Source organism: Polyodon spathula, chromosome 1, assembly GCF_017654505.1.
Source record: "Polyodon spathula isolate WHYD16114869_AA chromosome 1, ASM1765450v1, whole genome shotgun sequence".
Classification (NCBI taxonomy): Eukaryota; Metazoa; Chordata; class Actinopteri; order Acipenseriformes; family Polyodontidae; genus Polyodon; species Polyodon spathula.
The window spans coordinates 78,385,741-78,405,705 of NC_054534.1; the positions used below are offsets into that span (position 1 = coordinate 78,385,741).

The window sequence follows — 19,965 nt, forward strand, 5'->3', positions numbered from 1 at the left end:
GCTTGATGGCACTTACTTATAACCAAGTACATAACCTTACACTGCCTGAACATGGACGTATTGTTGAGGGTCAGTCCAATAAATTATCTGGGACAACTACCAGATCACTGGATTATTTGGCATTTGGTACAACGCTTTTCACTGTAGAATAAAATGCATTCAGACTAAACAAACATAGACTCTGCCATAACCAGGATACACAGATGAAGATTAACCTAACCCATGAGGAAAAATACGTCACCTGTCAATTGCCATACTAAGAAAAGATGTCACCTTGTCACATCCGTCCGATATGCTTCACCTCTTCATTATAGACAGACACCTAGTTATCTCTGTGACATTTCTTTTTAGTAAACTGTCACTTTCCATTAGGGTATCTACTAGGTACAATAACTGGTGCCAGTAAAGTAAGTAGACAGGTTTAATTGCTAGACTACTTCATATCCATCTGCCCCATCTATACCACAAATAATGCTGAAAAAAGAGATTGGCATTTCAAAATTGCATTACAATCTGTGGTCAGGCACACTGAAAATCAGCTTTCCTGCAAATGCTATATTTCTGGTATTGCATGAAGAATATTATAGTGTACAGTATAGTACGATTTTTAAAGGCCCTATTTTTAATTAGCACTATTATAAATAGCATTTATGCAGTATTTCTCAAAATGCAAAAAGGAAACAAAATAATAGAGAACATAATTTATGGCCTTTACATCCAGTAAATGATGACCCTACATTTGACATTTGGTTACTATGCAATACATTTGGAGATTTACTCTGAAACAACAATATAAACCATATTGAAAACCATGAAATCTTATGTAACTGCTGTATTAGTGGCAATTACCTCTTGATGGACTCAATGAAAAAAAAGGGAAATAAGGACAGTGTCATACCTGAAAAGAAATGTGCCTTGAAGCCCTTCTTTGATACTGTGTTGTCAGATTTGAACTCTATTCTCATGTTGTTGTACTGGGATGTGATGACTTCAGGCACTTCTGTCCCACAGTACTTTCCATGCAGTTTGGAATCTGAGGAAAGGCCACTGCGGACTTCTATATAATCATACTTGCAAATCTAAGTTAGAGGAAAAGTTATTCTCGTTATCAGTTACATGATCTCTTGACTTCACACTAAACATGTACATTCCAGCACATTAAAAGGCAAATTAATACACATAAATAATTTCTTATTAAGAAAATCTAAATATCAAGTAATTAATTAACAAATTAATTTTCATATTGTTATAAGGACAGACTTGTCAAGTCTAAGTGGGAAAATGTATCCTTCCCACTCTCTCTCCTTTTATCCTGTATGGCCGAGACACACTGACGGCCATTTTTCGGGATATCAGTTTAACAGTTGTCATTTGCACATAAATACAAATCTTTTCTCAGAAACCAAAGGATTACCCCCTTCTTTGTTAAGCACAATTTGTTACAGCCTTCCTACACAAAAACTGATAAGCTCCTTAGAATGGCATTTCAATAATGTAATAATGATTATGTCTGGAGGGTTTTGATAGCTGTATCAGCCTAAAAGAAGCAAGATCGTTTTGTTAGGACTAAACAGGAATAAATGGCAACAACTGCATGTACATCGATTACTATGACTGGAAGATGATCACTTGAACTTTAAAATACCATTAAATACACTCTATAAATCTGAATGAAAGCTTTTAAATACCTCTATTTTTTCAAGATTAAAACATGCTGCTATCTCACTGAAAGCTATCGCAGCAGAAATCGTAAAAGACTTCCCAGGCTACAGGTCCCAATACCGGTTTAAATTTGAAAGGCACTTGTAGAAAGACTTATGTTAAATAGCTAATAATATCACTTGTGAATAACTTATGTGTGTGTTTGGGTGGAGGTGTTGGGAAGTTAAGAAATCACTTACTTCATTTCCCTCAAGCTCAAAAAACTCAAACTGCATGGAGATCCGGTACTGAGTAGGAGCAACCACTTGCCACACACAGTTCTTATTGGGAGGGTATTCCTTGGGCCAGCCTGGCGTTGTAATAGTTCCATTTAGCTTGGTCAGGAGACCACCACAGGCAGCTTAAATTAAAAAAAAAAAAAAATCATAGAATGATATTTATTGCCAACAATTTAATGTTCAGATTGCATTCTGGTTCGCTGTTTTTTTTTTTCTGTTCCAGAGTTTCTTTAACCTCAACAACTTTTACTTTCTGTGCCTGGTTCTAATCATGGTCCCATTCAAGTAGGAGCTATCTATTCCATGGAAAGCTTGCTTGTTCCTCACTATTCACTAATGACCATCAAGTTCTGGCCTGGTCATTGGCATCCCAGTATAGTTTGGTTGTTGAACTACATATTATTTGCAGAGCTACATAAATATTATAGTATACCCATTATAGCTTTTAAACATTTAAGTGCAACCCCTCATCTTCTTCTACCCAAGCCTGCATTCTTCTAACAAAAGCATGATCAGAGGCGCTTGTTTCTGCAATCGTAGTACAGAAAGGAAGAATTGGGATAACAAAGATTTTCTTGGTTTTACACAAGGTTAGTGTTTAGAGCTGGGTTGATAAAGGTTGTCATACACATTATTTGTTTGTAACTGTAATTCCATGAAAGGGGTCAGAACTCTAGAGATTAAAATACAATGTTAAAAGCTTTCTTTCATTTGTTATGATATGATATATAACATACATATAACGCATACTGTTAAACTTAGATTGAAGTGCAGTATATGGAGCTGTTCATGTCTTGGCAGCTGTCTGAGTGCTTCAAGCATGACTTGTAATAAAAAGACACCCACTCTCAATGAAGCACTCCAGTAGTTTACTAGAATGAGGTTAATAACTTAGAGAAAAAAAAATATATTTGCCTTGTTGTGTTCATTGAACCAGCATACAGTTCTGAATGTATACTGTACCTTCACAACTCTTCTTGTCTGGAGCAAGTTCATAGCCAGGATCACAGGTGCACTTGTAGCTACCCAGTGTGTTCACGCATTGCTGTTCGCACCCTCCATTGTCAGGTTTGGCACATTCATCTTCCTCTGTGAAGAAAAGAAGGAATCAGAGCACATTAATTAAGAACCATCGCGTTCCTGAGCTGAGGAAGTAAAACAATAAATGGATGTTACCCTAGGGGGCAAGGAGTTGTGTGTACACCATTATTACTGTCTGGGATGATTTATTTCTGCTGAGCGGCGCACTTTACAAACACTAAAGACATGCAACTGAAAAAATAAGTCATATTCGGCCATTTCAAACAAAAGCTGATGACAACTGCAGTTCTAATTTATAAGAACCTCTGAGAGGTTGTGTAACAGTAACAATGAAAGGGTCATGTACATAATTATGTGACTGACTGGAAATCTAGACATATGACATGTTTTTCTAGCACATGTTATCTGCAACCTTATGGTTTTCTATTAAATTATTATTAAAAGGTTACCCATAAGGCTGCCTAATTGAGACTATAATAGTCCTTGGGCAGTGCCAGATTGATATAAAAACATCATCAATACTGCTGAGAGGGAGCATTCTGAACAATGCTAAAGCTAAAGCAAAGTTAAAGCAGTACATCCTTACTACAGTTACACTAAATAATGTACTCCTATCAGGTTATAATAGTAACTATTCAATAGATTTCGTAACTTGTATTGCAGCTTTTGGATTTGTAAAGTGTGTAACAGATTTTAAATGCACAATCCTTGCACAAGTTCATAATCATACAGTTAAGACTTTGTGAGACTTTTGCACAGACCAGATTTTTCTTTTTTTATTTATCTCTTAAGCCTCTCCTGTTACTGTCTAAGCACAAAGCAATAAGCATCGACTGTGAAGAAATCTGTTATCTTACCTTTTTCTAATAACTTGCTGCAAGAAGGCAATATCAAACCCAAGGTTTTGGGATTCAGACCTGCCTAGTTCCCCAGGCTGTGTTATATTTATTAAAATAAACACATATATATATATATATATTTATTATATATAATCTATATAATATATATTTATTATATATATTATATTATATATTTCTCGACAACAGACCTCGGTTACTCCAAACCTGATTAAGGTGGGAGTAGTAGTGTGATATAGCAAACATTATGGAAACACTGACCCTTTTTCACATAGCTTATTCTAGACAATAGGTGTCCTAAAATTAAGAAATAAATCATGCTTGGTGAATACAAGTTTATTTTTTATAATGATTTGTGTTTTACTGCGTAACATTAAGAGAGTAACTGCAATGTAATTTATGTTTTTTTTTTTTTTTTGTTTGTTTTTTCAGAATCACAGTTTGATAGTATTTTGAATGCCCTTCTAGTAATAAAAACTGAACATACAAGTTCAAATGGCACCATCAAAAACACTGTTACCAAACTAGCTGGTTTTAGTTCTTAATTGTCATTATATTAGACAGCAGCTACAGTGCACTGTGAACTAATTATCTGTTGCAGTCAAAAGATAATTCTGGCAAAAATAAAGATTTTCTCATCAACATGCATGACCTTCCTAAAATAGGAGATTTGAGCAAGACACATCTATGGGATTTATATGCATGTGCTTCTGCCGCAAAGGTTTCCATATTTTCTGAAACATATTGCATTTGGTATACTTCTAAATACATTAAACTGAAGTTTGAATAGGATCGCATATACGATTGTACTGGCCTTCAGTTTAAAACAGTAGTCTCGTAGCTGTTAAATCAATAAATAATAGACATTAAAAACATGTTTTGCTTTTTTTTTATTTTTGTATTTCTTCTTGCTTATTTTCTAGGTGGTTCTTTAAATGTATTTATGTATTTATTTATTTATTTGCATTAGCGCATTTATACATTTAAATATGATTATAAAAGGGCATATTTTTGAGGAAGAAGTGTGGCAGGGCGAAAGATCTAAATGTAAATTGTGCGTGTCTGTTTGTTGGGAATATAGGGTTTGCAGAGAGGGGGTTAAAAGCCTTAATTGAATGATTAATGGTTAATTAGGCTCCAGCCACATGGTAATTAGGGAGGGGAAAAGCCTTTGTTTGGGCGTTGGTGTGGTGTGTAGGTGAGTTTGAAACTGTGTGTATACTGTGTTTGGAAGTCTGTAGTGAAGGCGAATGCCCAGCCTACAGTCTCTTGTTGTATTGTTTTGTTTAATCCTTTTATTTTGGCCCTTGTGTTTGTTTATTTGTTCCTGTTTTGGGTTACTAAAAGTGTGCAACAGCACTTAAACTGCAGCTTTTCTTATCCCGGAATCTCATTCCTGACATTACCCTGCTAGAAAGTGATAAAACAAAAATGTCTGATTTCATAAAGATTGTACCTTTGAAGAAGTTTGCAGCAAATCCAGCCTTGTTGACTGTTCCATCCGAAATGAATTTCATCCATAAGATATTTGAGGTAGATCGGATATCTTCTGGTTTATCATAGCCACAAAAACGGCCAATGAGAGGGCTGTTCTCTGTGCTCCCATCTCGCACCTCCAGGTAGTCATAGGCACAGTTATCATGTCTCTCGATCTGCCAGAACATACAATCAATATCAGGGCATATGCTTTCTATTCTGATACTTGCTCTATTATTAAAACTTGGTTTTAATAATAATCCCAATTTACCTAATTTTTTGTATTATTCAATAACTATTGCAAAACAAGAAACTCTGGATTCTGAAATCCTTTACAAATTGAGTTACTGTACCATTAGTGCTGCATGTCTATTGCTTTTAGAACACGACAAGAAAATTACAGGTTGACAAAAAATTGACAATATTGTTTTACTGCGAAATAATTCAGTATTATAATAGAGAATATATAATAAGAGATATTAATACTACTCATATTTTTACTTAATAAAACATTAAACATTTTATCATGAAAACAATATTATCTTTCACCAGCATGTGGCTTTCTCCATTATTAACATTTGAAAACATTTACATAGCAGTTTTAAGGCTGGGATCTTGTCCAATATAAACAGTGTCTTACAGATCACATAACTTTCAAAACTAATAAGTGTCAGCACCTGTACTAATTGAGTTGTGGGAGTTAGAATTTCATATTCTGCCTGCACGCTGCCTCTTCTAAATCCTTACATTTATGTGAATGAAATGATAGTTTGTTGCCAGTGTGCTTCCTATGAATTTTGTCAATGTTTCACTGGATAGACTGATTCTGAACCTGGAATTCCGCTGCACTGTGTACACTGAAGAAGTCCTATGCATCACAAGCAGGTGAAAGCTATCAGGGTTATTTATTTGCTTTACTTTCAGTTCTGTCCTGTACTTTCTGTAAGGATAGTATTAGTGTTTCTAATTTGTTTTAAGAAAAGTGATCATATTTTCAACAGCAAGAATTTTGACAAGTTTGCCAGTTAGTGTCATTTGACCACTTTTTGTATTGAAACATTTTTGGCAGAAGTAATATATGTGTACAGTGGCAAAAAAGCAAAGGGCAGTCATCTGAGACTGAGCTGGTTTGCAGACTAATCAAAAGGCCCTTGTGAATTGATTTCTCATAAGTTGGTACCCCATAATGCCAAAAGTCACTGCTGAGGGGGGAAAGGCTAGAAGCATTAATTTTAATGTGTTTGCATTTAATGGCAAATATGTAAAAATTGATTCATTCATGGCATATTTCATGTGCTATAAGGCGTAATTATTTTTTGTTTAAAGTTGTTCGGGTTATGGGGTTAGCAGTGCTGGGAAAACACGTACCATAAAATGCAATGCTTTACCTAACTTTAAAAGAAGTTATTATGCTCTACCTAAGCTTTGATAGAATTATCTACACAAACACATGTAGATTTAATTGTTCACTTTATTCAAGGACAATAATAGCATGAGTTTTAGTAATTAGAACACACTCTAAATAGACAAACATACACAGTAATCTGATTTACAGATTATGCCACCCAGTGAGCTTAATGTTCCTGAGATGTTCATCTTCCATTGTCTCATTCTGTACTTACAGGTACTGCTTTTTTATTGCTCACTCTGCTACTGCTGAGCATTCAGAGAAGCAAGAAAACTAATAGACAGAGATCACAAAACACCAGTGATTTCCTTGAAACTTTTTCTCAGGCTCTACTCTGCTTTTATACTCTGCAAGTTGCAAAGAGAAGCAGAGTGCCCATTTATTTTAATATATTGTAATATAAATGTGTGAGTGTGTGCTTGCTCGTGTACGTGAGTGGTACTATGATAAAAGGAAGCCAGAGAGGTGAGGGAAGTAGCTAAAAGTAATCAACTGATAATAATCCAGTGCTCCTAAGGCCTTAGAGAAAGAGAATAATTCAAAGCTTTTACCTCAAAAGCCTGAAAGCTTAATCCCAAATTGTAGTTTTCTGGCACTGTTATCTTCCATACACAGTCCTTCATTGGTCTGTAGTCATCTGGATAGTTGGGGGATTGAATCTGGCCCTCGTCTTTGCTGATCTCACCTCCGCAGATGGCTGATAAAAAATTGATTTAGAACACGGTTGTCAGGAGGCTCAAATCCGGTTGGCAGGCTTCCTGGTTCAGAAGTCATAATATACGTTCACTGCACTGAATAGAGCATTCTGTTCCAAGACCCTGTATTTAGGATATTTTATAGCGGTCGGAGGTTAACACTGTTCCTACAGCCATCTCACTTTATGACGAACTTCCAAGGACCAGAAATTATATATTTTTGTAAACCGTATAGTTCCCATTAAAATTCAAACCTTTTGAGGACTGTCCTCTTTAAAACATGTTGACTATATTTCCTCTACAACTACTCAAATGATGTGAAGAATATCTACTACTGGTACTTTGAAATGCACACTATCCCCTTCAGGCCCTGGGTCTACAAATACAGACATAACATAATGTGTTACACATACCATATAAGAGGACTTGTGTTTAATACTGAAAAGTATTTAAGTAATATATTATATATATATATATATATATATATATATATATATATATATATTATATATATATTATAATTGTACAATAAATAATTATTTTGTATGATGTTTTAATAAAAATGCAATTAGATTTGTGTTTGATTTACACTGAATAATTATTAATCCTATTTTTCATTATAGTGATCATACTGTCATTCTTTATTGCTTTATTTAACAACTGCATAATATATCATCATTAGAATACCTTCATAGACAGCAGCAAAGCCTTTCCCCACCCAGTTACTGCTACTGCGGAACTCTATCCACATACGACTCTCTGAAGATGTCAGAACCTCCAGGGCTTTGTCCCCACAGAATCTACCTGTAAAAGACAAAGGCTGCTTAATTTTTTTCATTTTTTTTTTTTTTGTCAGTGCAGATCAAATACGTTAGACACTGACATGTGAGAACTTCTTTTTTCTTGTTTAAAATGGAAGTAATTGTAGATTCAAATTAACTATAAATTTCATTCCTGCTGTGAGGAAATAAAATGTGGTCCTCATGGCAACAAATGAAATGAACATGGCGTTCAAGGACATACTAAATAAATCACCTCTTTATAGAAGAAAGAAACAATATGTGTTCCCTTTTACGTTGACCTTACTTCAGCTCAAGCCACATACATCACCTTCTCTTTGTTTAGAACAAAGTGTTTCATGGTGAGGGACTGAATAGTATATTTAAAGGGGTCCTCAACAGTATCACATCTTTTTTTTTTTTTTTTAAATGGTTCTCATTTTGAATTTCATGCCCTCTTTAGCTTGTAAGGCATAGGCTTCTAAGTTTGAAAATAACCTACTTCAGACAAGTCAAGGGGCCTCAATTCATATAGGGCTTCGTTCTCAAACTATTTCTAATTAACTAAGTTTGAACATTGTAGTTTTTCACAATTTGTAGACGTAAATTTGAATACGATAACAGGAGATTTTCAAACAGTTACGAGACTACCCAGCTGTCTGACAATGTTTCAATGAAGTAACTGAAGCATTTTCCTTGACGGTACTAAAGAAACAAATCCATACAATTTAGTAAAACATTAAACACAAACGTAATTCAACCATTAGTATACGTTAGTATAAGATTTGCATATCCATATCTATTAAGGCTTACATTATGAAAACTTGAAAATATTTAAAATGTAAAACTGCAAAGCATGTTTTATATATAACAGTTAGAGATACTGTGGTTACAACACCTTCTAGGATACGTAAGTTGGAGCAAATGCACAAGTTAAAAAAAGGATTTATTACCAAGTAAGGGTGCTTTCCTCCAGTAGCCATCTCTGACTTCTATGTAGTCATACCAGCACAAACTGCTTTTATAAAGATCCATTGTTGTAAAGTTCAGGACAATCTGGAACACAAATAGATACAGACAAATAAACACATTTTCTCTTTGTGTGTATTATTTACAATACATCCTTCCCATCCATACAGCTACATCAGGAGCCCCTACTGGAAAGAGATGTTGTATCTCAGTGGGATATAGTAGTATATAAATATACCTAAAGGAAGTTGCATCTGGCAAAAAGTCCAAAGAACTTCTATTTTATGCTCTGCTGTTCAAGAACACACACCACAGGCTAAAACACAACCACAAATTTAAAAAAAAAAAAAGTAATATTTAAACCGATATGTGTTAAAAAGTGTTTTGTCTTTTATTCCTAACATTGATGGTCAGTGTTACAATTAAATAAAGGAAACAGACAGGACAGACTATGAGCTGAAATTTGCCACTGTCTTCACTGAATAGTCAGTATAATTCTGAGCAAGGAAGCAGACTTTCAGCTATCATGAAAAAAAAGCCCATTGGTTGGTATCAGTGTGGTAATCGCGTCACAAAAACTGTGACTCAAGTTGAGTTGAGTCACTGGGGGGGGCAAGACTCTAGTGAAGTCACAGTCACCTATCTGGCTTGAGTCAATTCAAGTCACTAGTTCTGACAGTTTGAGACAGTTTGACTTAATCAGATGCATTTTACAGGAGATTACCAATCTACAAGTAAAAAGAAAACAACATTTTAATTAAAAATACAAAATAGAGATGCACAATAATGTGGTCATACTTGCCCACTGATGTTCACCATTAAAGGTCCATGGTTTCTGCCTTGTGTTTTGTCTCTCAATTTCAGTGAATTCATGATTCCTTTGCCTATTTATAAGCAAGTTTTGTTATTGACCATGCAGAGGCCCTTTTACCTATGCTCATTTTGGTTGGATGTACAGTAATGGGTACCACAAAACAAAATAATGCATTTAACCATTTATTTACGATTTTACTGATGGCAGTCTGAATGTTTTTGACCTCTTCTCAACAGTGAAACTCCCTGACAGTTTTTTTTTTTCAGATACCTTAACCATATAAAAAGGGCATTTTGTGTAATTTAATTTAATATGTGATATAAATATCTTGCTTCTAAGCTTAAAACATAGCAGCTACAAGAAAACAGTCCAGGTAATGCAACTGAGGTGAAATCAGAGTTTTTAAACCATTACATACTCACACACACTCACACATATATGCTCCAGTTCAAAATCAATAAACTCATGTGCTTAATATTACAGAAAGAAAGGCTTCAAAGGCTGAGTCTAGCATAATAATCTGTGTTACAAAATACCAGTAAGTAATTTTCTTTATATTCAGATAAAAAAGGATTGTTTACTAATGAGCTTTAAAAAAATAGCGAAAATATTTCACAAAGAGCACATTGCACCACAAACCTTTAATAACCTATACTTAACTCAATAAAATCTCAGTTGTTTGTCAAAATAAAATCATCAATGTAGTTAAAATGCGCATTACCAGTGTATAATTGATCTGTGCATCCACTATGACAAAATCCACAGACCACTTCTTAAGAATTCATTGCAAACAATACAGTTCCATCCTCCTTTCGTCTGGCAATGTTGATTGTGCCTTTTCCCAAAATCATGCTCCTGTGGTCTGGTCTGCCCATTTTCGTTTTTATGAATGTATTCGTTAAAAAAGCAAGACGTTTTTAACCAAACTAACTCTAAAACATCTATCCAGGATGCAAACCACGATGTATTACATTAATCAAACACGTCTAGCTCTGATTAATTCAGTTCGGGAATTCTAGAAAACAAAGATGACCGTGCAACAGCTTCATTGATCTTCTTTACCGTGTGATATAGTGCTAGTGGCAGGGTTGCCAGATGCTACTCATAAAATCCCCTATTGGTGAACCAATTTCCCCCCATTTTCAGACTTATCCCGCCATTTACATAATGCCTGGAAAGGGGAAGTTGCGTGTATTTACTGCCCTAGGATTCAAAAATAATTCAGGTGTTTTTGTAATTAACTAAAATATTAGGAATCACTAAGAAAGTTTTTTAGTCCTTGCTGCTAGAAATGCTGTAAATGTGGCTTGTGAATTTCTGGAGTATATGTGTGGTTGGCTGAAAGCTCTTGCAATCTTAACATGCAGGAGGCTTACTGCCTTCACTGACTGACAGCCTTGAGAAGGCAGAGACAAGGATGATTAAAGTGTTAATGAATCCTGTATATTTTGAGCACTTTTAGATAATTGAATAAACTATTATAATTTATGAGGGAGTGTAAAATTTAACTAAATCGTAAATGCAGTAGAATTGTATTTATTTATTTATTTATTTTAATGAAGCAACTGCCGTATGTTTATTTATTGAGTTGTTAAAAAGTAAAGTTTTAGTTTGGATTAGTTTGGAATAAATAATAATAATAATAATAATAATATAATAATAATAATAATAATAATGTAGTACAGAATTTCTATGAAAATATTTTCTGTAAATCAAACAAAGCAACACAAAATCTACATGTTACCTATCTACTATATTCAATGCAGTGGAAGACTGTGCCTGTGTGAATGGTGGAGGAGTCAAGTGTAAGGCAGGACTTATTGTAAAAGGCATGTACTTTTGGCTATTGCATAAGCCATCACTGTCATAGGGCAGGATTAATATTTTTAAAGGATCATGAGAACACTATGGAAAAGTACTAAGGAGCTCACTACAGGGGACATAAAATCCCCCATTTTTTAACTCTAGCCCCCAATTTGAAAAATATTTCCCCCTACATTTACCCCCATTTTTCCCCCGTGGCTTTGGTTTACCCCCAATCTGGCAAGTGGCTCTAAACTATGGGAAAAATAAAAACACAATTATTAAAGCTCCAGACGGTTGTTGGTGTACTCATTTCTTGTACAGTGCATTGTTACCTTAAAATTCATGTACAACATCTTTTTTTAAAGTTTATAAGCTTGTACATGAGTTTGGATTCGCAAGGGGTAGTTTGGATTTTAAAAACAGCTTATAATTTTAACAAAATGTTGGGGTTTTTTTTGCCAGTTATTTATTGCTTTCTAAAACAATTTTTTTTTTTTTTTAAAACATATTATAGATTACATATGAGAAATCAGCCAATCAAACAGCAGCATTTCCAAACATTCCTATACCTTTTATAAATGCCATCCAGTGCATAGCATTTCTGGTATTTTGAAAATATAACGCTCTAAATAAAAACATAGCAAAATGGAAAATCCTGTTATTAACTTCAACCTTTGTTTTAATTTGGAAAAGTAATTGGGACATATTACGTACCGATGTCAATGGCTGTGAATATGTCACTGAAGCATCAGCATTACAGACCAAAAATCACCAAGGTGGTCTACAGACAGTCCCAATATCACTGATATAGGAATGTACTCACAGCCAGATTTCGAAAAATGTTCTACTGCATTTAAGTTTTAAGCTTATGTAAATAAAAATCTATTGATTGACCCGCCAAATAATTATTGACTGGTAAGAAATAATACAAAAGACCAAAAATGATTTCAATTATTTTAGACACAGTTTATTTTAGTTTGTCATTTCTCAGTGCTGGCATGGTGCAGGCTGCTTATTTCTCTCCCTGTCTACTCCACAGTTCTCGCAAACTCATCGAGCGCAGCTACTCTAGATTTACCTTCCATGCTGCTGACACTCCTCTCTGTCTTTATGTTGTCATGTGTTCCTCTGTACAGAACACATAGATTACTTCTGTCACCAGAGCTGTTCAAACAGCATTTTCTGAAACAGTTATTTCATTGTAACACATGGCAAGAAAAAATTTGAGTTTTAATACGTCTTACTACAATTACAGTTGATGACGCCAAACAGTTGCTTCATGCTTTCAACCCCCGGACTGCAAACAAAATCACACACAGAAATAATAGCCTCAGCGTCAATGTTATAACAAATAACATCTCCACCCCCAGCTCCATCCAGGGATTTTGTAGTCTTTTAGCCTGCAATTATATTACTCAAATTATTTTGTGAAGCATTTAAACATTGCAATTTTCTTCAGAAGCCAAAAAATCCCTCTGGAACAATTTACAAGGGTAAAGACAAAGCATTGCATAAAAACATCAGAAGCTAACAGTGAGGCGTATTTACACAATTTGGCCTGTGACTAAGGAAATGAAACAATTGTATCTTTCAGGCGCATACACCATTTGAAATCCTAGAGGTATCATTTGATGAAACAGTATTTTTTTTTTGTTTCCATTCGTAGCTTTAAAATGTATTATTTGGGTATGAAGCTGGTTGCTTCATACTTGTATTATTTTATTCTAAATGTTAAGCAGATCAGCCAGAGGGTGTTTATTTAATCTGTTGATTTTAGGAGGCTAATATGTTATTCATTATCTACAGCTGTTGCACAGTTACAAAAATTGTGTAAAATTCATGCGAGTTTGGATTCCCAAGATTTGTTTTTGAAAAGCTTCAAATGGAAATATAAAAGAAAAAGATGCCTGAGACATCACTTCACATAATTGAACTCCTCAGAGGTGTTTCATTTTAAATTCTTAGTACAGGGAAACAAAATGAACTGTTCTGTTTCTGATGGCATGTACATGCCAACTGTTAAACACGTGAATTCACTTTAAAACATTGCATATGGTATAGTTATTCTTAAATTTTCTTAGGTTATGAGAGAGAAGTGTGTATGTGATCTTTAATTCCTGATTACCCTGTATGTTGAAGGAGGTTACTTCAAAGGGGGGGGGGGGGGGGTTTACAGTACTCTCGTAAGCAAGTGATAAGCTGACTGCACACTGAGCACCACGCTGGGTTTCAATTACAAAGACCCCAGGCATGATTGTCTGCCTTTAAATGTGTGTGTGTGTGTATTTATCTATCTATCTATCTATCTATCTATCTATCTATCTATCTATCTATCTATCTATCTATCTATCTATCTATATGTGTGTGTGTGTGTGTGTGTGTGTGTATTCAAAAATTATAATAATAAATAAGAGATTGTATTTTACCATTAATCTTACTATTCCTAGCCTCAGCAGGTGGGCTGCTCACACTAACTATAAGACCAAAAGAAAAAGCTGAAAAAGATATGTTGTTTATCAGTAGCAAAATATCAAAGAAAGAGTAATTGCTGGGTTATTGGAGATGAGCAGGCTTTGAAAAGGAGCCTTCTGCAACACTGCAGAATTCTGGAGCCAAAGGGACAAGGCAGCCTGCAGTTCAAGGGGACAGGATGGCCCAGTCTCCCTGGAGAGGACAATCAATGGATGTGTGTCAGCAAGATTCCGAAAATATTGGCTATGTAAGCACATTCTTCTGTGCCACTGAAGGCTGAATGCAAATAATGCATTGGTTTGGTTCTTCCTGGGACAGCAGAGGGTCACTCAGAACGCATAGCTTTATGCTTCTCTGCCATACAGCAAGACTCATGGCCAAAATAGTTATTGATAAGTGACTGTTGCAAAGACTTTCTGTAAGGAAATTTGCTTGGATAGGGTTTATTTGTTAATTTGATGAAACACTCTTTTCACAACAAAGTTTTTAAATCAGATATGTTCCACTAAGCATAGTCCGGGCAATTCTGCCAACACTGCACTTCAGGTAATATTTTTGAATAGACAAGCCTTTAGACCTGCTAAAACGAGTATCATTGTGTTGTTATTATTATTGTGTTTGTGTTTTGTTCTGATCTTGCTATCTGTCTCAGGGTAATGTTTTAGTTTTTGATTTGATTGACATTTTTTGTTTCATTTTTTGTTTTGTTTTTAATGTTTAATGCCTGGCAAACTTTGCAATGCAAATACCAGTTTGCTTTTTTTCTTTAGATTGTCACAGACCGTTCTGACATGTCCCTTCTGTGATATGGAAGGCCTCAGTTGCAAGGGTGTGCGGTTCTTTGATGGAACCAGATTCAGTTAAAATGTATTTGCCCACTGACAATGGGAATGAGAATGTAGAGACGGGAGCCCGGCTAACAAGATTTAAGTTTTTGCAGGTACTGTTCTTTTATAGACTAACACAGCTACTGGAAGGAGGAGGATCTTTGGGATACAAATTGAACATTTGTGAAACTGCAACAAATATTATAATGACTGTAATGTGTTTTAAAGAATATAAAACCAGTAGCAAATATTATTTGCAGATATGTGTAAGGACTGTGAGAAGGAGTTAATTGCATTGAAGGTCAGACTGGTCTGCCGAAAGTTCCAAACCTCCCTTATCAGGCAAAAGCATTTTTTTAATTAGAATGAGAGCCTTAAGAGAGAGCAGGATGGCAAACTCTATGGAACAGAATTAATATGCCAGAAGCAATCGGACTAGGTTCAATTATAGTAAGAAAAAACAAACGCATTTAAATAAGAAACCTGATATAATAACATTAAGTAAACGCAGTCCTAAGTTTTAATATCAAAAGTTGCATTTGCTGCTAAGCAGGTGCCTAATTAAAAATTAATCCCTTTCCTTCTGTGTGTATCAGTGGAGTAAAATAAAATTACAATTTATAAAATAGATTGCTTTATTGAAGTATCTGAATTAGAAATACATGTTATAAAGTAATTTAAAGTTAAACTGTTGAACATTATGATTGACAACTATTAATATATATATATACTATATATATATGATATAGATATATATATATATAATATATATATATATATATAAATTATATTTATATCTATTATTAATAAATTTACCGTAACTATTTATATTAACGACACTAACCGATATTATAACAGAATAACGTGCCGATACTGTAGTATCTGGTTGAATAAATTATACTAGATCTATTATCATTATAATGACTACGGAATATATAACATAAATTAATAGATTTCACAAGGTCCAAGGTTGAATCATACAACTGAAACAGCATTTAAATCACTTAAGAATCCATTTTTTTGTTCATCTCTGTCACTAAGAATTACAGAAAAATTGGCAAATATACTGTGGTATTTATTTAGTCAGAGAACAGAACAAAGAAAGCTTAGAGGCAAGCAGTAGTAGTAAAACTATTCAAAAGTCATCTGAGAAATCACCATTCACTCAGCAGTGGCATCTACTTATTAAACTAAATATCACTTTATAAAACTGACTAGCGAGTATGCAATGTTTAAACTCGACATATCACACATACATCTCGCCACTACCCTCTGATTTCAGAAACATATTTAAAACAAAATTAAAATCTCTACTGCTGTCTGCTGACACAACTATTGGGCTTTTAAACAAGGTCGGGTTTGGCATAGAATTCTATTGTTTGCTGCGGACGGGATGGCCAGGATATCCTCGGCTCACCGTACACCAGCAACCCCTGTAGTCTGGCCGGTCGCCTGCGGGCTTGCCTGTAAGCTGCTTGGGAGCTGCATTGTCCTCCTACACTGTAGCTCCTGGGTGGCTGCATGGTGAATCTGCAGTGTGTAAAGAAGCGGTCGGCTGACGGCACACACTTTGGAAGACAACGTGTGTTCATTTTCACCGCTCCCGAGTCAGCGCAGGGGTGGTAGTGGTGAGCTAAGCCTAAATAATAATTGGGCATTTCAAATTGCGAGAAAAAATAAACAAAAAAAAATGTATAAAAATAAATAAATAAATAAAATAATTGGCAACGACTAAATTATATAAAAAATAATTGTCTTACTGCACACCCTGTCGTGGGTTATTTCTTGTGTAAATGTGTAAAAAGAGGGCACTGGCTTGAGGTCACACTGAACAAAAAACACCTGTGCTTTCCCTTATTTAATAACTGCTGATGTAGAAGTCTGTAATCTTGGCAGAAGCAGGCATCTCATTTAATTAGCTTGAAAATGGAGACATATTTTTTTTAAAACTAAACCAGGGGCTAGGTATTGCAAATTAGCTAAAACAAAAAAGTAACCCTTTTTAGACAGATATTTGAAACTAAAAAAAACTATTTGATTTTATTTGATTGTGTTGTTACTAAGCATAGAGGTTTTAATAATTACAGAAAAAAGGTATTCTGATCTAATAATAGACTAAACTCTCTGAAGAGAAATAATATAAGTAAATGGAAACAATATTTAAACTAAGTGTTTTTGCTTGTTTAAGGCTATACTGTAATAGAAACAGACTGTAAAAGCAGGAGCGAACATTTAATGTAATCAATTTAAGAATTAGTTCAGTTTCTGTCTTCAACTAAACTAAGTATTTTATTTATAAAAGCAGTGTTGGAGATGACTAATTGGTTTTGGCCGTTGAAGCAGGAATTTCTTGGTGGTCAGCGATTTAAAAGCCAAGGTCCTTTAGTTCAGTTGCTATAAGACTATTACATTCTAATATGTTAACAGTAGCCTTAATTTAGATGAAAATAACTGGACCTTCCACTGACTTCATAACAAAAGCCTATGGCAACCCCCCCCCCCCACACACAATTCCTATTAACTATCCTGTTAACACATTTGTATATGAAATTAAACTGGTCCATTGACAACACACTGAAAAGGTAACATAATATGCTACTCAGGGAATTATTGTAAACCCAGGTTAATAAAATCAAACAAAAAACTTGATTATATATATATATATATATATATATATATATATATATATATATATATATATATATATATATATATATATATATATATACATACACACACACACACACACACAACAAAATCATCATCCCAGCTAGAAGCAAGCATATGGTGTTGTTCAATAATAATTGTACCTTTACTTCTGCTACACCCACGTTGCTTCCGCAAACTCGCTCGCCAGATTCCCTCCTCTTCAATGCAGCACAGCGCAACTGAACAGATCCCATCCTTTAGCTTCATAACAGCATTTTTGTGGACATGAGTGAAGTCCTTCATTCACCTCATCGCTGTCTCAATTGCTTCATTTAATACACAACTCAACGATATGGACAAACGGGTTGCTTCCAACACTGCAGCAATCTCCATTACTTCAAGCCCAGTATTCACCACTTCAATCATGGCTGCCTTCTTTGGGTTCAGTCCCCACAGCTGACTTTCCCACATACAACTGGACACCAGCCACCCTCACTGGTCAACAGCAGGCGCCTGCAGTCAGAAATCAAGTCCAGCGAACACATATGGTTTCTTCTTTTGATATTTGTGCAACACCAAGGGTTATTTTCCAAGCTCATTTTATTTTTCTAAAAGGAGACATTTTCAAGTACAATTTTGATTTAGACTGCTTCCAAGTACTAAAAAATGGCTGATTTGTTGTTCCTGTCAAGTATAATTTTTGGAAACAGGCTTCACACTACTATTTTACTGGGCTTTCCCATCCTGTACACTTCCAGTTTTCACTGCTACTTAACTAAAGATATTTTCATAATTTCGATTCTACCCCGGCAAAGCCGAATTTCACTCACCGTCCTGCCCCTGCTCACTCAGCAGCACCAGCATTGCCTTGTCAGCAATAAACACTTGTTTAGATGGCTTAGAAAATTGCTCCAGCACCATTGCAGTTCCCCCTTCAGTCTCTCTTGCCAATCTCCGCCCTTTCTTCATTACATCTTCTGTTTCAGTGGATACATTGCTTGGCTCAGCCCAGGCAGTTCCAGCCCTGCCCCCATCTATAAGCATTCCTGGTTACAGCATTAGCTTCAGGATTCCAATCAGCAGCCGCCATCCGATGCCACACCCTCTGATTGATCCAAAGGCAATAGAAGATAGCCAAGTTCCACACACGCTCCGCATTCACAGACACACATACACTCTGCACCGCCTAGCGGTCACAGACACAAACAAGCTCTGCACCGCCCCGCGGTCACAGACACACATACGCTCTGCACTGCCCCTCTGCACAGACTCACCCCATTTTAAAACCCTTGGCCTCCCTTCGTAATCTCCCTTTGTCCCATTCATATGCAAAAATCTTTGTTCTGCTTCCTCCAAACCCAGAATCACTGAGTCTCTAATTCAAGTCGAAATGGACAAAGAATTTATGGCCAGCTTTCTCACTCTCGCCTCAACTGCAAAAACCTAGATTCTCATGTAAAAATACCTTTCAAAAGCAAGAAACCCTCCTTCAGAGCTTCCAACACTCCAGCCATTTCCGCAGTCAGGCTAACGCTAATTCCCATCTAATATGTCCGCTCATCTTCTCAAATATTACAAATATTAATACATGGTGAGAGACGTGGTACAAGACTGTAAATATGTCTTGATTATGAGTTAAGGAGTTCCACTATTAGGAGAATGACTGGAGTTGTGAAACTCAAATCTCTGAATGTGAGTTCACCTTTTTTTATTGCAAGCAGACTGATAGTAGCAAACCGCTGATCGATCCTGTTTTAGCTAACCCATAGAATGGTCAACATCTCATCTCTCTAGACATCAGAATGAGGTACACCTTGCTGCAACACTGGAACAATCACCGAATGAAGTTCCAGCAGCTCACCTTTAATTGTTTGGATATCAGTTTCACACAATTTCATCATCCAAGCATCTACAATAATGTAGTCATCCCAGCAGTACGTCTGACACTCCGTGGAGACACCAAGAATTCCCCTGCATCTTCTTTAAGACTTCCTATAATTGTTCTAAAAGCATTATTACCACACACTGGCTCTGTTTCCACCTGGTTCTCTTCCCAACTCTCCACTCTTGTCACCAGAGCAGGTCTTTCTCCCCTATTTTACACCAGACACTCCTTCAGGACTGGCACAGCCTCTTCAGCAGCTAAGCCTGAATGGCTGACATATAGCTTGTTCATCTAGCCATCTATTTTTATTTATTTTGTTTGTCATTGTTTCTCTTTGCTTGCTACTG

General features: G+C 35.5%; 1 protein-coding gene across 2 annotated transcripts in view; it reads right to left on the reverse strand.

Annotated features, from left to right (window-relative positions):
• Positions 1 to 19,965, reverse strand: part of LOC121322823 (dorsal-ventral patterning tolloid-like protein 1) — a 98,553-nt gene that overhangs the window by 25,749 nt on the left and 52,839 nt on the right. For both annotated transcript variants that reach the window (XM_041263179.1, XM_041263172.1), the window contains exons 10-16: positions 9,150 to 9,252; positions 8,105 to 8,221; positions 7,274 to 7,419; positions 5,295 to 5,490; positions 2,904 to 3,029; positions 1,902 to 2,062; positions 899 to 1,079 (exon numbers count right to left, since the gene is read on the reverse strand). In XM_041263179.1, the coding sequence (XP_041119113.1) occupies positions 899 to 1,079; positions 1,902 to 2,062; positions 2,904 to 3,029; positions 5,295 to 5,490; positions 7,274 to 7,419; positions 8,105 to 8,221; positions 9,150 to 9,252 (1,030 nt within the window). The remainder of the gene's footprint in view (positions 1 to 898; positions 1,080 to 1,901; positions 2,063 to 2,903; positions 3,030 to 5,294; positions 5,491 to 7,273; positions 7,420 to 8,104; positions 8,222 to 9,149; positions 9,253 to 19,965) is intronic.